General features: G+C 35.8%; 3 protein-coding genes and 1 pseudogene across 4 annotated transcripts; all 4 read right to left on the bottom strand.

The window, feature by feature from the left end:
* Positions 1-461: 461 nt before the first annotated feature.
* LOC121750878 (xyloglucan glycosyltransferase 4-like) lies at positions 462-3,210 on the bottom strand. Its single transcript, XM_042145522.1, has 4 exons — positions 2,342-3,210; positions 1,957-2,265; positions 1,483-1,887; positions 462-1,350 (listed from the first exon to the last, which is right to left on the bottom strand). Exons 1-4 carry the CDS (start codon positions 2,996-2,998, stop codon positions 715-717), a joined length of 2,007 nt encoding a protein of 668 aa, XP_042001456.1. The 5' UTR covers positions 2,999-3,210; the 3' UTR covers positions 462-714.
* A 5,541-nt stretch (positions 3,211-8,751) lies between these two features.
* On the bottom strand, positions 8,752-9,234 carry LOC121752562. Its single transcript, XM_042147690.1, has one exon. It carries the CDS (start codon positions 9,232-9,234, stop codon positions 8,752-8,754), a length of 483 nt encoding a protein of 160 aa, XP_042003624.1.
* Positions 9,235-11,564: 2,330 nt separating this feature from the next.
* Positions 11,565-15,848, bottom strand: LOC121751002 (annotated as a pseudogene).
* Positions 15,849-18,575: 2,727 nt separating this feature from the next.
* Positions 18,576-22,012, bottom strand: LOC121750935. 2 transcript variants are annotated; one of them, XM_042145601.1, is made up of 6 exons: positions 21,586-22,012; positions 20,173-20,451; positions 19,916-20,022; positions 19,682-19,814; positions 19,354-19,548; positions 18,576-19,183 (listed from the first exon to the last, which is right to left on the bottom strand). In XM_042145601.1, the coding sequence occupies exons 2-6, from the start codon at positions 20,440-20,442 to the stop codon at positions 18,872-18,874; spliced, it is 1,017 nt and encodes a 338-aa protein (XP_042001535.1). In that variant the 5' UTR covers positions 20,443-20,451; positions 21,586-22,012; the 3' UTR covers positions 18,576-18,871. The 2 variants fall into 2 exon arrangements, with proteins under 2 accessions (XP_042001535.1, XP_042001534.1); XM_042145600.1 differs by having other exon boundaries at positions 21,692-22,010.
* Between the last annotated feature and the right edge of the window lie 813 nt (positions 22,013-22,825).

Raw genomic sequence — 22,825 nt, 5'->3', positions numbered from 1 at the left:
GAATCAATTGCTTGTAAAAATTGAGAAAATTTGAAAATGAATAAAATATGTGCTCCAGTTGATTTTCTAGTTTTGTAAAAAATCTTATAAATTCAACATTATAAAATATTACATATCTTAATTTTAATCATTAGTAGCTAAATATTTTTCTTACTATGAAGCATTAACACTTGCATTTTAAATCGCACAATCAAAATCAATCTAGCTTGCTTTGCTAAGACTTTGATAACAGTTCTATCTTTGGTAATGGAGTGCCCAATTGATATAAGTATATAACTCTATGTCAGTCGGTATGTCTTGCTCCCAATTTATTTCATACTCATTTATCCAACGCCATAGTCACACTCTCAGCTTTCATTTCACATGTAATTATCTTGTATCTAAAGGCACACAAACTTATTTCTTGTGCATTTTCAGTGAAGCTCAACCACAAAACAAAATGGATCCACCACAAAATCACAAATTAAGAAAGCAAAAAATAGGAATCAAGATCCCAACTTACATACTCATTATATAAATAATTCCAATATACTGTTTAGCCTTGGCTATCATACAATTGAAAGAATCATATCTATACCTCTGCTAACACTATCCATAAAATCCAATTGAAAACTGAAGCTTACACTTACCACTTATTCAGAACTGGACTATCTATAAGCATCATTACACATTAAAAAAAAGGAAGAGAACAGAAGAGTTATTACATTCTAGGATTCAACTAACCTGCTCTCCAATCAAATCCAGACCAACAACCAAGAAAGACATCCCTTGAAACAACAAGTAATAGAAATGAATGCCATGAGCAGACAACAAACTCCTTGCTGCTGCAGTCAGCAGAAGGCAAGCCAGTGTAAGCTCCTTCCTATAAATCCTGTTCCTCTTCCTCACAACCGGCGCCCTGTGCTCGTTCAGTTTCTCCAGAATCTCTAGGCCGGATTCAGACAGCCTCCGCTGGATCTTCTCCTCCCCCTTATTCTTGGATTCCCTCTCGGCCAGGCTCAACAGGTCCGACTCTGATGCCCTCCCGGTTTTCTTTGTCACCACCCATTCGTAGGCGCTTCCAAGCTGGAATAGGCCAGAGATCATGGCATTGAACTTTGTTACTGACATTGTGTTCTCGAAGAGTAGGTATGGCACGAGGAAGGGGAAGGATTTGGGCGCGGGTAAGATGTTGAGGATAGACATGACAATGGGGACGTAGCATATCACCCAGGCCGGTAGCTCAGCTTCGGGTATGAACATGGTTAGTGGCAAAATGATGCAGAAGAGTGTGAATGAGTAGAAGGGAAGCACAAGCTTCCTTAGCAGAAAGAATAGGAAGATCAAATTCGCCTTCTTCCAACCCGATATCTGCACTCATTGCACCAATCTTGATCATTGATCGTTGAAGGTATTGAATTGTTTTATTACAAGATAGATAGATAGATAGATAGATAGATAGATAGATAGATAGATAGATAGATAGATAGATAGATAGATTACCTTGGCCGTTAAGATTGCAGGGAGGCATAGCCTGAAGAGCTGCATTGGGCCGGAATGCCAGCGATGCTGCTGCTTCTTGTAGGCTTCGTACGACTCTGGCAGCTCACAGAGCACCCTAACGTCGTTGAGGAATATGAATTTCCATCCGTGTAAGTGAGCACGGACAGCTATGTCCATGTCCTCGACTGTTGTCCGTTCAAGCCAGCCACCGGAGTCCTCCAAGGCCTTGATCCTCCACACTCCCGCAGTCCCATTGAACCCGAAGAAATTCAGGAAATGGCCATTCACTTGCTGCTCCACCTCAAAGTGGAAGCATAGGTTTATGTTCTGAAGCCTAGTCAGCAGATTCTCGTCCTTGTTCACGAATGACCAGCGCGCCTGAACAAGGCCTAAATCCGGCCTCCCCTGAAACAACGCGTTAACAGATAAACAACACAACTTTGTACAATAAAACATCAGACTCTTGATCATTACCTTAAAATGAGGTAGTGTTAGTTGAAGGAAGTCAGGATTGGGCTGGAAGTCTGCATCAAATATGACCACGAATTCGTAGTCTTTAACATAGTCGCAGGCCATAGCAGATTTGAGGTTGCCTGCTTTGTAACCTGTCCGAATAAACCGATGTCTATAAACTATATTCACCCCTTTCTCCTTCCACGCCACGACTTCATCCCTTATCAGATGCTGCAAGAGCTCATCGTCCGAATCATCCAAGACTTGGACAAGAAACCTATCCTTGGGCCAATCTAGTTGGCAAGCAGCACCAATTGATTGCTCATACACCTTCAAATTCCAACAAGAAAACATTAATCAGTAAGCAAAAGATAATCACATTTACCATTCTTGCTTATCAACTCACCTCTTTCTCATTGCACATTGGAATCTGAACAAGAACCATGGGATAAAAACCCATCCCATCATCCTCAACATCACCACAATCATCCCTTTCCAAAACAGGCCTCAGATTCATGAACTTAATCCAAAACCAGCCCAAGCACTGCAGGAGGCGATCCAGCGACTGGATCATGAAGAGGACAACGCAGAATCTCGAAAGAGCATCAATGAAAGGAGCAACATAGTGAGTTCTTGAGATCATCCAAGACATGTAGCACCACTGCACAAGGCTCTCAACCTCCCATGGATGATAAACATTCACCAAACTCAAATCCCAATTCTTGAAATAGGCAAAAGTCTCCACCACAAGGGCTATCAATGAGAGAGCAAGGAATGCTTTGATGAGCATGTACAATCTGCCTCTGTACCTTGGATCCTCCGGATCAGAGGAGGCTACACGCTTCTTGATCGACCCGAGAGCTGCCCACGTGCTCGTTGCTGCCCACGGAATGAAAGCCAGAAGCCTCTGCAGCTTGAGCAGAAGCACCCAAGTGAACTGCTTGGGGCTTGCAGCTTTCTGCTTCTCATGAAATCTTGCTGATGCTGGATTTTGTTCGTTCATCTTGATGAGAGAGATGTTATCGGGCCGATCAAGTGTGACAACCACACTACTTGGTGCCATTGCTGATGATCATGTAAATGTAGGACACACCAAATTTAAGAATATGCAGCCATTATATTGTTGGTGTAGAAGCCATACTAGTTATGGATTATGGTGTGTGTTCAAGAGAATCAGTTACACACACACACAAAGAGAGAAATGTTGTGAGAAGTAGTAAAAAAAAAAGGGGATTTGACATGAAGAGTGATGGAATGAAAAGAGTTGAGAGAAGATTGTACAATCAAAGTGAAACAAAAAAAGTGTGTTTCCTTTAACCATATTTAACAACCGGTTCCTTTCCATAGGTGCTAAGAAAGCACACCACTCATTATTGTGTCGGTGAGATGTGAACGAACTCACCTTTATCCTCTCACTGTCTCTTCAATCTTAATTCATTACAATGTATTCATTCTCAACTGTAAATTAATTAAACACTAATTAAGATGTTATTTATGATTTTAAAAAATTAACTAGTTAATTTTTTACTTAAGTAATACATCCAAATTCACAATATGTATATGTAATTCAATTGCTAATTATGGTGAGTATAATGTAATGATTTTCTTCTACAAAAGAGTAGTAAGTAAAATACAAAAGAACGAGATTGTATTAATCACGCCTCATAATAAAAACATTGGATGTTGTGAAGTCAACATCAACATGGTGTAATGAGTGAGATATCATAAGAAGTTGCAAAAGTGAAATAATTAAAAAAAAATGTGATGTAGTTAATCGCAATAACAAGTAGCAAGATCCGCTAAACTCACAAGTTTGCTCATGAGATTCGATTTTCAACCTTTTTGCTTTTTTACCAACAAACATAAAAAATACATCAAATAGACGTGAACTTTAGCTTATTTTATAAAGTATAGATTTTGATGATGATATGTACATGGTCTAGTACGGCCAAAATCTTGGGAACTAGTCTAATCAAATCCCAGAAAGCTTAGTATATTATCACAATGTTTTGGTGTTAGGACTAAAAAACATAGTACTAATATGTATTTACAAATGTATTTTTTACTATTTCTACTATTTTTTTACTACTTTACCAATTATGCATCTCCAAAATCTTTATTTTTTGGAAACGGATAAAATGGATTTTATGAAAGGGAAAGAAAATTTAGTTTTTATAAAATATTTTCCTTCCGTCCGCGAATAAGAGTCTCAATTCTTTTCGGCACTGGTTCTAAGATGTTAAGAAAAGTAAGTGGTATATGACTCTCACTTGTATATTAGTTTTAAATAAAATGTGAGTGGAATGCGAGTCCTATTACCGATCTATAGTGAAATGAATCAGGAATCTTATGCGGACTCCTATTTGAGGACGGAGGGGGTAATTATTACCTCTACATTATTTAACGTTGGTCAAATTTTAATTTTCATGCCAAAAAAATATATATTGCGTGTATAAATTTATAGTACTTTTAATCGATTCTAATTAACTAAGTTTGGTTTACTTCCAAAATTATGCTGAAATGACATGTTATCACGTTATCAAATTCATGTAGCCAGAGTCATTTAGTTTTGTCAGTGATAGCAAGTGAAAATATTTAAATGATTTTTTAGGCGGCCATGCATGTGAATCTTAATTTTGATATAACTGAATTTGATCGTAAAAACTTCAGAAATTTTGCATATATAATCCATTAGAAATGTAGAGCACCTTATTTATCCTATATCGTAAATTCGTAATCAATGAATTTAATGAATATAAAAAGTGAATAATCCAAATAGTTTCATCTTAGTAGAGTTTTTCGTTTCCGACTCACAATCATTAATGTGGTTCACCTTTATAAGGAAAAGAAAACATGAAGAAATTCATTTGAACGTTGAATTGATGGATTTTGTCGTCACAAGCGTAATTATTGAACCCAACCATGACTTCGTACCCGTTAGATTAGATGATTTTATGTTTTTTACCAAAGAAGAAAAAAACAATTTTTTTTAAAAAAAAGATGACGATTTTGTAAAAGGAAATCAGAAGATAGAAGACAACTAAGTGATGTGCGTTTTAAATTATAAGTACATTGATTCAGCTAATTACCATGGCATTTTTGTAAGTGGCCGAAAACATATAGTGAGTATATTTTTATTCATGCTCAAATTTGAGACCCCCACCCCAATAAATACATGTATTCATTGTTTTTATTTAAGTAAATATTAAGCGCCTATATTCTGGTTGAAATTAAGTGATAACTTTACGGGCAAAGAAGAACATATATATTTTTTTATAGGGGTGTGATCAATTACTAACTTTTTATAGTAATAACTAATAACTAAATATCAATTTTGTATGTTAAAAATATCAATACAAAGACATAAATTTATCAATCTCCTCGACACCAATTATTCACTTGTTTTTAAGTGGGAAAAATAATTCAAAAACTAGTATAATTAGGTCTTTGGTTAAATGCTTACATCTACTTCTCTAATACAATACACTAGCTATAATATATACTATCCCTAAATTAAGTAATATAGAAAGACATTTAAATTCTTATATGGAGTAAGAATTACTGACATTTTAATGTTAATTATAATATTTAGAAATTATTATTGGGCTATCTAATTTATAGTAGCTCTCAAGATCAAAGCTTAATTTATTTATTTTACCTTCTATTTTCAAAGAGTTTAAATTAACGATGTCCAGAATTAAATTTAGGTAACTATCAATTAGATTAATCCCTACAAAATTCTACGGTATCAAGATAGAAAAAAAAATACTTTAAAAGAGATAGAAATTATAACTTGAACAAATTATAACTTGAACAAAATTCTACCGTATTCTCTTTGTCCGTCATCACATTTCATTTTGGACATTAATTTGTTATTACTTGTTGAATTTCATTTTTATTGGTATTTTATAAGTTTTACAATAATTAAACTAGTATAAGAAAATTGGACTGTTTTGGATAATAGAGAATAGAGAGGGAATGGGGCAACCATAGTGCACCCTATCAACCAAGCAATATATATAGCCCACGACCTTACCAAATAACACACACATATGTATAGGGAACATGTCCCATGTGCACACCTGCCCCCCAACTCTTATTATCTCTACACAATAATTTCTCTAATTTCAACATTCTCTACTTATAACCAAGATAAAAAAAAATATGAAACAATGAAATAAAATCAAGATAAACTAGACATGTTCACATGTATATTATATTAATATTCTCTATTCCATTCGGAACAGAATAGCGTCGTTTTAAGATTAAGAGTCAGATCGATGAAACCTAAACTATACTGAAATCTGACATTTCCTAATTATAAATGACACCAATATTAAACTCCAAATGAAATAGAGAATTTCTACCACATAATATACACATGAAGATAGAGTTAAATAGTAGTATTAAAATCAGACATTATAATCTTTTCTACTTCATAGACGAGAGTTAACAAACATAAGTGATACACTATGTCTTGGGACCTCATGTTATGCTAATGGGCATGCATAGTAAAATCTGACCATTGACAGATTTAAATTTAGACCCTAGAGTTAAACAAACCATATCACTTGCCATATTGGTTGAAAATCTATCGTGCATTTATCAGTATAAGTGTGTGTGCAAATTAAAATTTTACAAAATAGAATTTCATGAAAACTTCGTAGGTTGAGTTCGTTGTGTAGAGTTACATCATAGTCCATAGACACATTTCACATGAATACTTAAAGCACATATCAAATCATGATGGCAAGTTTCTGGTTTCCAGAATAATTTTTTGAAAAATGGAAACATTATATCACACCGTTTATATATCGACATTAGGGGTGGGTCGATACGAGATATCGTAGCGAAAACGTTATATCGTATATCGTATCGAAAATATCGATCTGAAAGAATTTCATGTCGTTATCGTATCGAAAGTTTTGATATATCGAACTTTCGATATGTATAATATCAATATCGTTATCGTATCAATATTTCGATATATCGTACCGAAATTCGATATATCGAAATATCGATATCGTATCGAATACCTGTATATCGAAAATTATAATTTCAAAACTTAAAATTCACACAAAAATTAATAAAACTTCAACACAATAAAATTAATAGTGTTCTTATCTCTATAATCAAAATACAACACAACCAAGTACAATTAAATGGATTTATATATATTTATAATTTTAAATTTTAATATGTATTGAATTTTAATATGTTTCGATATATACGATATATATCGTATATTCGATATAAAACGATATATCGAAAATATCGATATATATCGTATATTCGAAATAAAACGATATATCGCGATATAAGGAAATTCATAGCGTTATCGTATCGAAAACTTACGATTCGGTATCGTATCGAAAATTATGATTTATCGAAAATTCGATATTTTTCAATACGATACGAGCGATATATCATTTTTTCGATATTTTTTCCCAGCCCTAATCGGCATGATAATTATACATGCCCTCGGTCCATGCAATAAGAATATGCTCACATGAGCTCAATTTTGATTTTAATGATAAAATACTAAATGACACAAACCTTCGCTACAAAATAAATCAATAACTCAAATAAATATAACGCATACATATATATAAACATTGTATTGTGTCAAACAAGAACCACTACCCATATGTGTCAGTACTTGGATTCATATATCATACTAACGTTGATGAGAACAAAACATTAAAAGTAAATAAAATAAATCCAAGGAGTAAGAAGCAAATAAATGATTGACAGTATATAGAATAAGGATAGGAGAGAAACAAAGAGAAGGTGAAAGTAACGACATGAAATTTGACATCAAACGACAACACACACGACACAGATATTGATCGCAAATTTAACCACAAATTACATCAAACATTCGACCTCACCCTACAATATCGCACTCAAGTTCATAAATATAAATGACAAATATGAAACTGCAGTGATGTAAGAGATCAAATGGTCTAGTCTTTTCCTTTTGGCCCTCATAGGCCATATAGCTCTAGTGGCGTCAACCTTCATATTGCCAAATAATTAATGAGCTGGGCTGAGCTGCAATTCAATCCAAACAAATACTACTGTCTTTTTGGATTTTTTATCATACAAAACTCCTAATTTAGGTCTTTTTAACTTTTTTGGTTACCAAATATGAGATAGTAAAACAGATCATTGCGAAGATGATGTGCAAAATGCAACAAACTAGGACATGTCGACGCTCGAAATTGTGGGAAATTGTATTGAAGCAAAAATATCAAGCCCAAGAATGACACTGCTATATTTCTTTCGTATTTATGTTTTACTTAGTTGTGTACATAGGTATTTTTATAAAATAGATTGATAGTAGATATTCATGAAAGATAATGACCTCTCTTCATTTCCTTTGTATCATTGTGAAAGATTATTTACTACGTAGAGCCTTATGAAATTATTAAAATTCGAGTTTAAGGTCATGTTAAGATCATTTTAATAACATAAAAATAAATTAACAATGTCTTGAAAATGTTTTGTATGTTTGATTTTGCATTTTTGTATTATGATTGAGTTTTGCAAAGATCAAAACCTTATAAAAGAAAACGTATTGCAAATAAATATTAAAATTTTGAAGAAATTCAACCGCCTTTAGTGTTTAACAAGTTTATAGAATAAAATTACATAACTAAAAATGCCTAAAACAATTGAAGTATATACTAAAAATAAAATAAATGGGCCGTCCAACTAGATTCCAGTTGTATTATAAAAACAATATACCCAACCGACTTCCTACACGCCACGTCAGCGCCGAACGCACCCTCCGCAAATTAGGGGTCACGTGCCTCACGTGAGCGTCGCACCGTCCTTCAACAGGCTGTTCTGCGCCGGGATCGCCGCATACCGCGACGGAAAGTCTCGGAAAACACCGTCGTCCTCAAATTGACCGTTTTGCCCCGGTCCTTGATCGAAATTCAAGGCGTAGCTACAAGGATCGTACTGGAATTTCCCCGACTTCGGCCGCGCCGGCGCCTTGTTAAAGCGCCGGATGAACGTCTTCCACTTCGGCCCCGCCACTAGCTCCGACCATTCTCTCACCTTCTTAAACGCCTCCACTCCATCGCTCCACCAGCTCCGGTCGCCGTCGTGGTGTTCGGTCTCCGATGTGGAAATTCGCTCCCAATTTTTGGTTTTGGTGGTGCCGTAGCAAGGGAAAGTCCAGACGCAGCAGCAACGGCGCAGGAAGAATGTAGATTCGTCGAAAGCGTCGGCTGAAACGTCGGATTTGCAGTCCGATTCCGGCGTGGTTGCCTGCAATTGCGACGCCATGAGAAAAGAGAGAAGTCGATTCTTCTCTCCCGCGACAATACTACCTCACAGGTTTAGCGTTCTTCTTTTATAACGGGATTATATCAAAGTGTTCGTTGAGAAGAGTTACCGGGTACCGGGAATGCCGGTCAACATGTGTTAATTCTCACATAACGGGAATATTGGTGGTCTTCGATTTTAAAGTCTAGATTATACCTACACTTCTGTAATTTGATTTCTAGTAGTACTGTAGTATAGTACTAAATTTCAATTAGATTTCACTTTTTCACCCCTAATATCGTTACCCTTTATATGTAGTATATTCGAGTGGAGGCGTTTAAGAAGCTTAGACATTATTGTATGAGGTGCCGAGTTCGAGTCCTCTTGACATTAATTGTAATTTCCTCATTTCTATAGTATAGGAGTTTATTTGTAATTTCCTCATTCGCATAAAAGTTAATTTTAAAAAAAATGAGTTCTGTAGTATGGTTTCTACTAAATCTCAACCTTTATGTCTATCCTATAACTTATGAGAAATAAATTACTATTATGCAAATAAAAACAAAACATCAGCTCTAGTAAAACAATTATCTGGTCTAATAAGAATACAATGCGAGACAACTTGGTATATTTATAAGCATAGCCAATAAAACTATAGTACATTGATTATATAGTAGTACTACATTTTAGCTTATTCATTAATCTTGAAAGTAAGGGTTAATTTCACTATTGTTAGATAAATTAATCTGATAGAGTAAAAATTCCCCATTCACCTTGAAGACTATGACCAAAACGTCCATTCAAAAGGAGAAGTGTACAGAAATAGATGAGTAATCTACACCAAGTTTTGGCCTATTTTTGAACTCTGAAAATCACTTGTAGAGTATATTAGTAAGACTTTAAGCAAAATTTGAGTACAAAAGTACAATATTGAGATAAGAGAGTCTTGGCAAACATTTGGGATATCAGACTGTTATTAAATAATAAATTAATGGTAATGGAGAGGGGAACCGGTTGGTGATTGTAAGTCGGCGGCCAACGGTGTCGTTAGGTATGCCGACGTGGCGGAGGGCTCGATATAGAGCTGTATCAGATAATATAAATTGTTGTATACTTGTATTGCATATCTTCCATCCATTTGGTTTATTTCAATACAACTATAATCACATATTATAATATGATAATTTAATTTTGCGATTGAGTAGGTTTCACAATAATGAAGATTCTCTCTTTATATACATGAATAGCATATTCGTTTTTCTTGTTAAGTTGACAACTCACAAACCTTAACTATGTAAAACGACTTATTATATACTCTTTATTTTACTTCCTTTTTTTTGCTTTAAGAACACTAATCTATTTTAAATGTTGGATCCACCGGGCAAGATTCTATTCCTACAATTATATCAATCTGGTGATTTATTTTTATTAGTATACATATGTAAGTATAATGAACTCTTTCTACACTATGATATACACTACTCATTAAATAAAATTGAAAAATATCAACATTCATTTCCCTTTATGAGTTCATTCAACTCATCTCCTATTTCTTGAGCAATATTTCATGGTAACAATATATAGATGGAGTTCATTAATTATTTATTTTGATTTCATTAAGTATTAATTAAATTAATTAGGCATTAATATGCTATTTGTAATTTTCCAAAAAATACATTTCAGTCCCATCAAAATTTTCTATTGTAGTTTATGTGATTTGCTTGGTAATAGTACAAAATAAAACACGAGAATCTGATGATTGTTTGTACAAAGTGCTGTTTTTTGTTGGTATTAGATGCAATTATGTTTGATTTAATTATTGGTAAGCCATTTCTTTAGGGCTAAGCAATTTACAAACCACACCTACCATGTTTTCCGACTAAGCCCTTGTGAGCAAAACTAATTATGTACCTTTAATTAAGATTATCTTAGTTAAACTATTTGAAACTTCTAACCGTATCATCCTGATGTATCATTTGTCTACTTTAGTTTAATTATTATAGAACTAGACAACTAGTTAAGAGAGCCAAATCTTTTTCCTACAAATTTTTTTCTAAATTGGACCACTTAATTTGCAATTTCTCGCTTATTTAATGGGATTTTGTTACGCTTATGTAATTAAACGGGTTGGGCTCGTTGTTGTACTAAGATAACTCATAGGTATGATTCAAATTCTCAATATTGGAATTTTGTTTGCATAGTGGATTTCTTCAATTCTGGATAGTTTATCCTGTTGCATAAGATTTCGTGAGAGATAATGATCCCACCATCCTATAATTGACCAATAAATTCTGCAATTATCATTTTTGCGATTTCCTTGCCTACAAAATATTTTGTAGAAGGTTATTTACTTAATAGTCTACAAAACAAGTCTATTTGCAATTTCGACTGATGAAATGTTTCAATAATGTGTTTATAGTAAGATGTATACTCTAAACAAGAGTCTCTTTTGGTTGAGATGAAACACTATTAAACGAGTGCTTAGCATTAAGTATACATGGTAAATCATACCTACCTCCAACGTTGATGCACAAGGAAAGCTCTTCATAAATGTAGGCTCCCTCGAGTTCCTTCTCAAGAAATCGTACCCCACATCAATGCCTATCCTCTTCATTAAACCCGAACCCGCCTTCGCCTTCACGTGGCAGTGCCCGAGTATAAACGCCATCCCCGCCTCCCTCAGCTCATCCACCTCCGCCACCCCTCGCTTGTCCATCTCCGGCAACCTCCACATCATGACTGTCGTCCCCAACGCTAAACGACGAGGGTCTCCCCACGACGGTCATCTTCTCCTTGCTCTCAAACCCGTCATCGGAGTGCTTATGATCATGGCTCCATTCCGACCGGATGAAATCGGCTATCGTGCAAACCAGATCCTCTTCGAACGCAGCGTCATCCTAGAGGACGTCGTGGTACCCGTAACTGGCTATGCACCGATACACTCTGTACTCCCTCGGGCCGACTCTCTCGACGAGGAACCTCTCCTCGGGTCGAACGTGGGGCACCGGGACGTACTTGATGCACAAGAAAACCAAAACCTGGTGGAAAGCCGGGAGGTTCGCCACGAAATGGGATAAGATGGCCGGGATCCCGGACACGAGTTCTGTGTGAATTAGCCCAATGCCTCGGACTCGGACGGCGCTGAGTTCGGGGCCGGAGCGGAGGAGCCAGTTGAGGGAGACTTTGTTCTGCACATCGAACTCGTACTTTTTCCGTGTGCAGTAATGCCACACGGACATGACGACGAGGAAGACGAAAGACAGGGCGACAGGGACCCAAGCGCCTTCGAGGAACTTGATCAGCGCGGCCGAGAAGTAGAGCGCTTTGATGGAGCCGAAGAATAGCATGAAAGCGATGGCAAGAAGGGCGCTTCTGTTCCAGCAGATTATAATCACAAGAGACATAAGGCATGTTGTCACCAACATAACGGTTATCACTGCCAGACCTGTAATACGAAACAGAACGTGACACGTTAACACATTCTACTGGTGATCGAGTATTCATCGGTTGTGAACATTACCCGATGCATTGCTGATGTGCTTCGTGTTCCTAAAGCCGATCGTAACAGACAAGCATATCTTGACCCTCGGGAAGCAACCAAGGGCCCGTTATCATGCCTTGGCTTCCAACCACAGCTGCGAGTATAGCAATCGCAAGCACCAGCCAATGCAGCTTTTCTGCACCATAAAATAGCTATATAAGAGCCCCGAAACCGCGCTTACATAGCTCGAGTTGAGATGGAGCGATGATGAATATCATCTGCCAGGGACTGAAACATAGAACCCGATGGGGTAGTCGTTCTCGATTTTGTGATGCGTGGAAAGATAAGCCGCTTGTCCCATATAAGCCAAGACCAAAGATGGGTAGACCACAAAGCTAAACGCCATCTGCAACGAGGCAGGAATAGCGACATTTTTCATCTTTGCTAACATGACACATATTTTGCAATCGACTCAAAGAAAGCCAGCCAGTTCGAATTTACCTTGATGGACAACTGGGAAAAGTGACCAAGATCAGCATACATGGCTTCCGAACCTGAACGTGTAACTGCATTTAGCTATTGATTTCGAGCAGGAATGAAACTGCGAGACCGTGAGGTCTTAATACCTGTTATACATAACAAGATCCCGCCCAACGACATCCAGCCTCGTCCCTGTGTCTTCTTCAAGAACTTATACATGTAATAAGGAGAGAGTGCCTGGCAAACATGGGGATTCCAGTGGAAAATATTGTAGATCCCAATGGAACTGATGCACAACAGCCAAGTTATTACAACTGGTCCGAATAGAAATCCGATCCGGTGGGTCCCAAAATGTTGCAAAGAAAATAGGAACACCAGAATCATGCAAACAACTGGAACTTCTATATCTGCAGGAACATGCAAATTTAACAGTATGCCTTCAGTTACATAGTATGAGATAAAAGTTCGATGTTCCTGAGCAATTTTATTCTGCCTTTTACCCTATAAGTTTATCTTTTTCATCCAAATTCTATTAAAAATTGTCTGTTCTTGGAGCAACTGGAGTAAACAAGCGCACTAGAATGATACTACAATATACCTAAAAGAGAACCACACAAGGGAGAACAGACGACGATCCAAGCAAAACAAATATCGTTCTTTTTCTTTTTCAACAAAGCCAGAGTTCAGTTCCACATTCTGTTTTTTTACATGTGGATCACAGCATGAATGAGTCAACAAGTATCAGCATGCTGCAACAAGGCTTAATACTTTATACTGTATTTTAACATTTTCAAATCCACGGATGTAGTAGACTAGAACTTTTGGGATGTCGCGATCATACTGCAAAGTTAATCTCGTTTCATAAGATCATCGAACACAAACAAACAACGTTGTCTTAATCAGAGTTGCATCTCTACTTTAGCGTACGAAAAATGGTCAATACTTAGATAATGGTGATATATTTAACTTTGATGAAGACCAAAAAACTTGTCCTGGTATAACAAAGGCCCCACAGCATTATCCTTATTTTTGTACTGGTTCTGTCTACAAAAAAAATTTCTATCCAACGACAGTCTCTAGAAAATCAAAAGAATTTAGGAATAGGACTTCTTTGTTTCCAATGAAAACCTCAAGGATAACATTCCTTTTACCCCTTGTTTTACCAATCTCTACCAATTCACGCCGTTCACAGAGTAAAACATGCTTTTAACCTCGGCATCTAACTGAAGAGCTGAAAACAAACTCTTAAGACAGAGCCAAAACATAGAAAGAAACTAATGGATTTAAACCGTAGTGTGCAAAAACGAAATCATAAAAAATTCTACAGTTTACCACCTAGCAGAAGAACTAGCTATTAAATTTGAGCAACACATTGGTTCCAACCGTGTATAGGCGATCGATGCCAGCATGAAACAAGATAAACTTGAGGAAGTTCAAAGACTCACATTGGTGACGATGCTTAGCAACAAGAAGCTCCAATCCTGATACTGCTGAAAACACTGTATACTCAAACAAATCAAAAGCAATTCTCATATCATATCCAATATCATTTCATTCCCTAATTTTTGGAGCATGACAAAATCAAAGTAACGGAGGCCTTATCATACCCGAAATCGCAGGGGTAAGAACTCCATACCCAATCACCATACAAGCCCCAAGTAAAGCCAAAGTGAGCAAAATCATCTGCAACACACTATGCTTCTCCAATGCTGACCTCAATCTCAAACCAACACCACTGTTACAAGATTCATTATTTTCCTTCCGGTATTAATACAAATCCTCATCAGCAAGCTGCCCATTAGGCAGAGTGCTCACTCGGGCGTGACGGCATAGCAATGAGTAGAGAGCAAAAGTCCCACCCTCACCATTGTCATCAGCTCTAAGCACTATGAACACATATTTAACAAGTGGTACCAGAGTTAGTGTCCAAAACACAAAAGATAGAACCCCAAATATCTCTTCATTGGTTTCTGAGTGTTGAATGTCCTCAGCAAAAGTGCTCTTGTACACATACAATGGAGATGTGCTTAAATCTCCATACACAACTCCCAGGCTCTGATAAGCCAATGCGAATACTGTCCGCCATGATTCTTTCTGCAACATATAAATACTTTTGAACAAATTATGAATAGGGAAAATAAATACCCCTAACAAATTATCAAAGGTGATGCTTTTTTTTCAAATATTTGGGTTCAAGATTTCACCTTAGTGTGTGTTTACCACTACATCCTTCGTTATCCATCACGGGCCTCCTTAAATCCACCTGAAATTCAATTCTCAGCTAACATCTGATCTGAATCAACACTTGAAATCTGGTTTCTGCAAAAACCAATTCAAGAAGGCTACAAGGAAAAGGGGCACTATTGAAATAGGGAAAATCTGAGGAGCAAACACTCAAATCTACACAGAAGCTGGTGGGAAATTGAGTTGAAGACAGTTTTCCAAAATATGGAGTACTACATATATACTATTTATATAATGTATTTACTTGTGTAAGTAATAAAATTTTACTACTATAGAGAGATTAGTGTAGGTCCTTAATGGACGAGTGTTTGAGTTGTGTAATCCACCTCAATTTTCTCTGCAATGTTTGTAGTTCAAAACCACAACACCAGAATTAATTATTACTTTCTGACCAACCTTCGTGGTCTTATTTGCTCAACACTAGTTTCAGATGTTTGTAAAACACACACACACATACACATACGTGCGGGTATCTGTGCATTTTTTAACACATACTGTGGTTATTTAGAAATTATTTGGGTTATATACTATATAGTAAGTTTTTTTTTCATAAATGGTTTGATTTGATATTGATATTGATATTGATATTGATAATGGCAGGGAAAACGAAAACGTGGCAATGGGCATTAACATCTCGTCATCTCCCTTATATCAAAATAAGATTTGTATCTTGCTTTTTCACATCTGTTTAGGTCCCGTTCAGTTAACCATATAAAATAATGGTGGATAACAATATAGGATACAATAGAGATGAGCGTTTTTGATAGAATGAGCTTTATCTAGGATTAATTTAGTAGGAGAGGATAAGGCTAGAATGAGCTTTATCTAGGATTGATTTAGTAGGAGAGTGTAAGGCGATATGAATAGTCTAATTAAAATAGTCAAATTGCATTAGTTATGTCGGCTTCAATTTAAAGAGTGACACACCAATTTTTTAACAGAACACCAATTTAAAGGGTGACACTTAATACTGATTAATAGTGCATACCGAACAGACACTTAATTTATTATTATAGTATTGGATAAGTACTCTTTTTTTATTATTATTTTTATCCTCTTTAATTGCATATTTATTATGAGAATTTCTTATTTTTGCATGACGACTAATCCAAATGTTAGTAACAGTAGTATTTTATATATGCACCAAGAAAAAAAAAATCTACCATGTATTTAAAAAAATGTCGGTTGTGGAATTCAACCTAAGCCTAAAGACTGCTCTTTGACTTTGACCACCATATTTGAGAAGTCTAGTCATCACATTTTGTTGAATTTTTTTTAGCTCATGTTTTGTATAGTGGTGTAGAAAATACTCCCTCCATCCTTTAAAATAGACAACTATATATGTATAAAAATGTATTTTCATCTATTTCATTCTTATAAATACTCATAGAATTTATTTTGTAAGGTTGTAATTTAGGGAGGAGACTGTTGATTAGTCTAGGAGCGATAAGTCATTGAAAATAAAGTATAAATCGATATTGAGCTAATTATAAAAGACTATGTAATGTAGAGCTAAACAACATAATATGCCCTTTACAAATAACCTATACTTAATAGTATCAAATAAAAGGAAAAGCCTTATTTGAAATTAAGAGTATCGAATGAAAATGAAATATTCGTCAAAATCAGTCATGAAAATGAAGTAGGCATCAAAATAATTGATAGAGAAGGACGTGTCCATTGCTAGAAAGTTCTACAAAACAATAAAGAAAAATATTATACTAGTACAGAAGTAGATAGGAATGATACAAGTTACATATACCTATTTTGCTCTTTTTTACAAGAATCTTTTATGATTGTATGAAGATATCATACTTTAAACTTAAAAGCATGACATTTATTTTTTTAAACATTAATTTTCTGTATATGAATGATATGTCTGTACTTTTAAGACAATAAAATTTATGTTACTACAAAACAGTAAACTTGAACGCACGTTTTTTTGGGCAAAATAGAATGTTTCCTAGTTTATAATTTTAGTATGTTTGCTATTAATTTTTTTTATTTTTTTACATTTTAGCTAAATGAGCTTCGCATTCTACTAATTACACACTTATAATTTCATTTCACTGAATCAAACAATTAGAATTTAAAATTTATGTTAAGTCAAACTAGGACGTTAAATGGTGAATAGGGAGAGTAAGAAATACCAGTTCAACAACATGAGTCTCATTTTTGCATAATTAATTTTGTTATTGTAAATAATAGGTATGTTTGTACTATTTTACTAACTCATTTTACTCATATTCCATTATAAAATTAATTTATAAAAATAGAATTTATATTCTTATATTTCTTAAAATGTAAAGCAAATCAAATTGAGACTCCTAATAATTTACAATGTATAGTTCTAAATCCAATGATACAATTAAAGCCAATAAATTGTGAAAATGGACAATTAATCATTAGTAGGAAAATCGGATAGAATACTTATCCTTGGCATTAAATATGAGGTCCATATTAATAAAGTGGGCAATGCGAATGTCCAAAAAAATAGCCAATTCAAGTTACGTAAATAGTGTTTTTCCTATTTAACACCTTTTCGATTGAATTAAAGATGATGATGAAGTTGTTCTAAAATGAAATCCCCGACCGCAAGGGCTCATTTTTGTGTTCGACATTCGACAACATCTTAGGTTTTGTTCTTATTCGTCTTTCATTTATACTAATACAACTCCATCTGAAAAGAATAGCACTTCATCAATCTACAAGTCTATAACCAATAGTCTATTTATAATATTTGATTCATCATAATTTAGTCATTTTTCATTTCTGATAATACAAATCACCACTATTTTTTCCACTTTCGAATCCATCGATATTTTCTTTTTATCAGCTAGCAGTTTATAATAAACTCCGAGTCTTTAATGTTTATATACTATAAAAATGGAGTATTGATAATGAAAATTCATGACACACAAATGAACTCTCTATATTCAGATCACAAAGAGAAGAACATCATCAAATTTAACGCGACAATCAACAAACAGTAACTTTTATCTAATGAAAACAAAACATCCTCTATATTCCAAATTTAATAGTACTATCATTCAAAGACGCAGTAAATAACATCATCAGCCCAAAAAAACGACCAAAAAAAGCCAAATGTAAACGCGTACTGAGTTTTTTTGCGCAAAGAGAAAACTCAACACCTCAAGATTAGAAAATTATGCTAACAAAATGCTAGATCCACTTAACAGCTCAAGGGCGGAACAATTTACAACCAAGCACAAATCAACAACACACAACGTCAAAACTAGTAAGGAAATGTTGCCAGTCTTAAATTTTGCCATATACGTAAAATCCTAGGATCTATAGCACCAATACGTGCTTCACCGGCTGCCTCTGCAAACACTTCAAACTTCCATGGTATATACAAGTATAGAACTTTTCAAATCTCACCACGACAATTGGGGAAAATATTACCAGCTAAAAAGCTTGTGTATCTTTATGCTATAAGCCTTCCTCACGAGCAGAGTTGGTCACACGAAGGACAGCTTGAGCACTTAAAGGCGAAAGCTTTGATTGGCAGAAATCCTCCCAAGATGCTACAACAGGCTGCTCAGGTACGTCAGTTGTTTCTGGGACCTTAGATTGCTCAGGTACTGCAGTTAGTTCTGGGACTTGAGATTTTTCGTATGCAGACTGCAGCTCTAGCAACAGAGCACGAGCTGCATCCCTGGACTCAGGAAGCCGATCACTTAGCTGGGATGCACCTATTACAATCAGTTTGTCTATACCGAATATTTCAATTCCATCACTTCCCTGCAAATAATACCGCATGAAGACAATTGAGATGCCACGAAAGGACTATTACAGATTTAGGGGGAATGGGAATTTTACAGGGTTGCACTAGTCGAATTTTGAAATACACAAAACAACAGGAAAAATAATAAATACACAGTAAAGAGCACACCATGTCCAAGAGTTCTTACCAGCCGTGGGACACTTCGAGAAATACATATAGAAGCCTTAGCTCGAATTCGAGGATTCCTATGTGTAATGTAAGGCTGCAACTTGGGTAGCAACAGAACGGGAGAAACCCAGCTTGTCAAGGCTACTAATGCACTTTCAGCTGCCTCACAAACAAATTTCTTGTCTTGTGAGGATTTGAGGAGAAGTTGAACAAGCTAACAATAGAAATGAAAATTCAATAATTGAAATCTGTAAAGAAATTATATTCAGAAAAGGACGGTTCAAAAGAAGCATAAGCTGAGAGTAATAGCATAGATAAAGTTCAAATTTTCTATAAAAATATATTACCAAAGGATCCAACAAATCAATGATGCTGTCTGTATATGCTTTGAACAGGTCTCCGGCAGTCATAATTGCAGTTTTGCAGACAGCACTTCTTGGATTCTTTAGGGATTTCACGACTAAGGAGATGACTTCATCCCTGGTGTGAAGCAAGGAATCATATAATATCACGATCAGCAAATAGAGTTAAAACAACGAGATAACATTTTTCTACTAAACCAAAGAGAATATAATACTTACAGAATATTAACAATAGCTTCCTTGTGAAATATAGAAAATCGACGAACATTGTTGAGTGCGTCACACACTGTAACCCAGTCTTTGGAGCCAAGTCCTGACAAGAGGGCCTGGAACCAGAGTGCAAGATAAGTATTAGCATCATATCCCATTATTCATTCAAGGATCGAATCATGATACTGAGACATCTCAGAAATCTTCTTCAGCTTTAAAACAAAGTATTAGTGAAGCCTGTAAAGATTTGTAGAGAACACCCTTACCTTCAGACAATCATCCATGTCTTCTACGTCTTTCAAGTCCCCGGACTCAATGTACTCTACTTCTATACTGGTTATCGCTGCTTCAGAATTGTCTGATTCATCAATCTTAATGGAAGTGCCAACCACTGCAGCCATCCCTTTCCTTTGCCTTTCTTCAGTGTTTTTGCTCACACCTTCAACCTGAGATTTCACCATGCTTCCATTACTGAAGCCTCCATTTATCCTCTGAGACTCAGGTACATTACTATCTCTGACAGCTATTTCAGACATTATGGAAGCCTGAAGCAACAACAATAGGAATTCAATGGAGTTTCAGAAAAGTATACATAAGAAATACGATAGGTTCTATGTCAATAAGTAGGCAAGCCAAAGTTATAACTGAAGAGTTTTGCATTTTATACAGGACAATGCAAATAAAATCTAGATGTCTATATTTATAACTTCTGTTCATGTTACCAGGTACTCCTATTTTATTGCAAACCAGTAATGACAGAAGGGGCAAAAGGTGGAAATATAATCATTAAGCAATGTGTAAAGCAAACCACTGCTTGCTCAGAGTTCATGAAGTGAATCACTTTCGCATCTACTAGTAATTCCGATAGTAAGTTTTTTTAGGAGCTCACTAAGAATCAAGACGTCCGAGCTGCATAGCGGTACCAAATGCAATGACAAAAACAGAGGCTAAAAACTTTGGCGAGTTCTAATCTAGATTATGTTCCACAGTGTCTAAATAATCTATCAATCCCAACCGCCCGTGCTCATCACCAGTAAAGCACAACAGTGTCTAATTTAAAATTATTGAAAGAAGTTGCATATCAAAGTTCAAATGGCAGAGCGAATTGAATATACATCAATTCATTATCTGGCAGTCGAATCACTATGATGCAAACACATGTCTTAAAACCAGCATTTCTCTCAACCAATTTTACTACACTTGATGCTTATCCAAAATTTCCAGAAGATTAAGGGAGCATATTACCAACTCTCAAGTCATACTATATCATCTTCAAATCAGTAACAACACCATCTAGCTACAGACAGCAAATTACTAGATCGAGAAAACTGAGGCTTCAGCCACAGGATAATAAGTATAAGGACAGAAGGCTACTCAGTAACAAAACAAACGAAACTATTCAGTGTCACCAGATATCAATTGAAATTAGCAGATCGCTCGAATTCGAACTACAAAAACCACACCAAGCCAAAAGCTAGAGCAACAAATCAAACAACGAAAATTGCTGGCATTTGGAAATTAACGATTCCTAATTAGAACAGCGATCCAGCACATAAAATTTAAAACACAAAAAGGCAAAACAGCAGCAAAATGACACAAAAAGAGAGTATGAAAGAACACAGTGCACAGAAGAATTAAGTACAATTGCGTAAAGATCTCACGCATTCACTAACATTCACCTCGAGAAGTTCGAATTTCGATCTATTCCGGAGCCGATTCGAAATGCTGTTCGATGAAATTGCAATGAATACCTAAAATGAGTAGTAGGCAGATGAGAGTAATTACCAGGAAAAGAAAAGGAAAGGAATGGAACTGTGGCCTGGCCGCCGCAACAACGGGAAAATGGTGAAAGTATTTATTGCAGACCTCCAGAATAGTTAAATCTTCAAGGAGAACAGGAATCTCTCTCTTTCCTTTAAGATATAGTATGAGTTGTGTATTACTCCATTTAAGTGTAAAACTGTAAAATGAGGGAAATATATTAATGAGTTTTGGTAACCGGCGAAGGAGGCGGGTAGAAAGAGACGAAACTTGGCCGGCCCCTCGGTTAAATATAATCACGTGACCGGCGGTCAGAGTTTGTAAATGACAGATCTGCCCCTGGGGTTTCTCCCAATAGTCAAATCTGCCTCCTCCTCCTGCTGTCGTCGATAGGTATTTAGGGCCGATTCCCGGACACCTCTGTTTTTAACTCAAATAAAAAATTCAAAACAATAAGTAAAATATAAAAATATTGGAATACTTTTTTGATTTAGGATACAGTTTCCATATTATGCACTAATATATAGAATTTCCTTTTGTTATGTGAAAAAAAATAAAAAGTAGATTACAGAAATGGTATCTTTTCAAATTATAAATGCTCATTAAACACTAAAATATGATGTTGAAGTTTGAATTCATCTTAACATATTGATAGAGTGACTTAATTATTGTCTTACTAGAATTACGGTAGTTTAACGTAAACCATAAAAGTAAGAATTAATTTTGATACTTGACTCGGTCAAGAAAATAATTTTGATTGAAGATCGTATATGCTCTGCTTAATTGTTTTAAGCTGGACGTTAGACCATCCACAACGCGTCTCGCGCCGGGCTCGCGTCTCGTCTCGGAGAGACGAGACCCCCGCGAGACGCATTGCAGCGCCCATCTCGTCTCTATCTCGCGCCCGTCTCGTCGCGTAGCTCGTCTCGGCGAGACACGAGACGAGATGGCTCGTCACGCGCCAGGGACACGTGGCACGTCCCCATGCGTGCGTGACGCCCACTCACTGGCCCGCGAGTGGGCGTTGTCACTGATGACGCAATAATTCGTTTTTTTTTTAAAATCGATTTTTAATTAAATTTATTTTTCAAACGGTAATATTACCGTAAAATTTTTGTTTTCATTTTTTAAATTTTTTAATTTTTTTACTCTATAAAT

This window comes from Salvia splendens, chromosome 10 (assembly GCF_004379255.2).
Source record: "Salvia splendens isolate huo1 chromosome 10, SspV2, whole genome shotgun sequence".
Lineage (NCBI taxonomy): Eukaryota > Viridiplantae > Streptophyta > Magnoliopsida > Lamiales > Lamiaceae > Salvia > Salvia splendens.
This window is presented reverse-complemented; position numbering and strand designations above follow the sequence as displayed.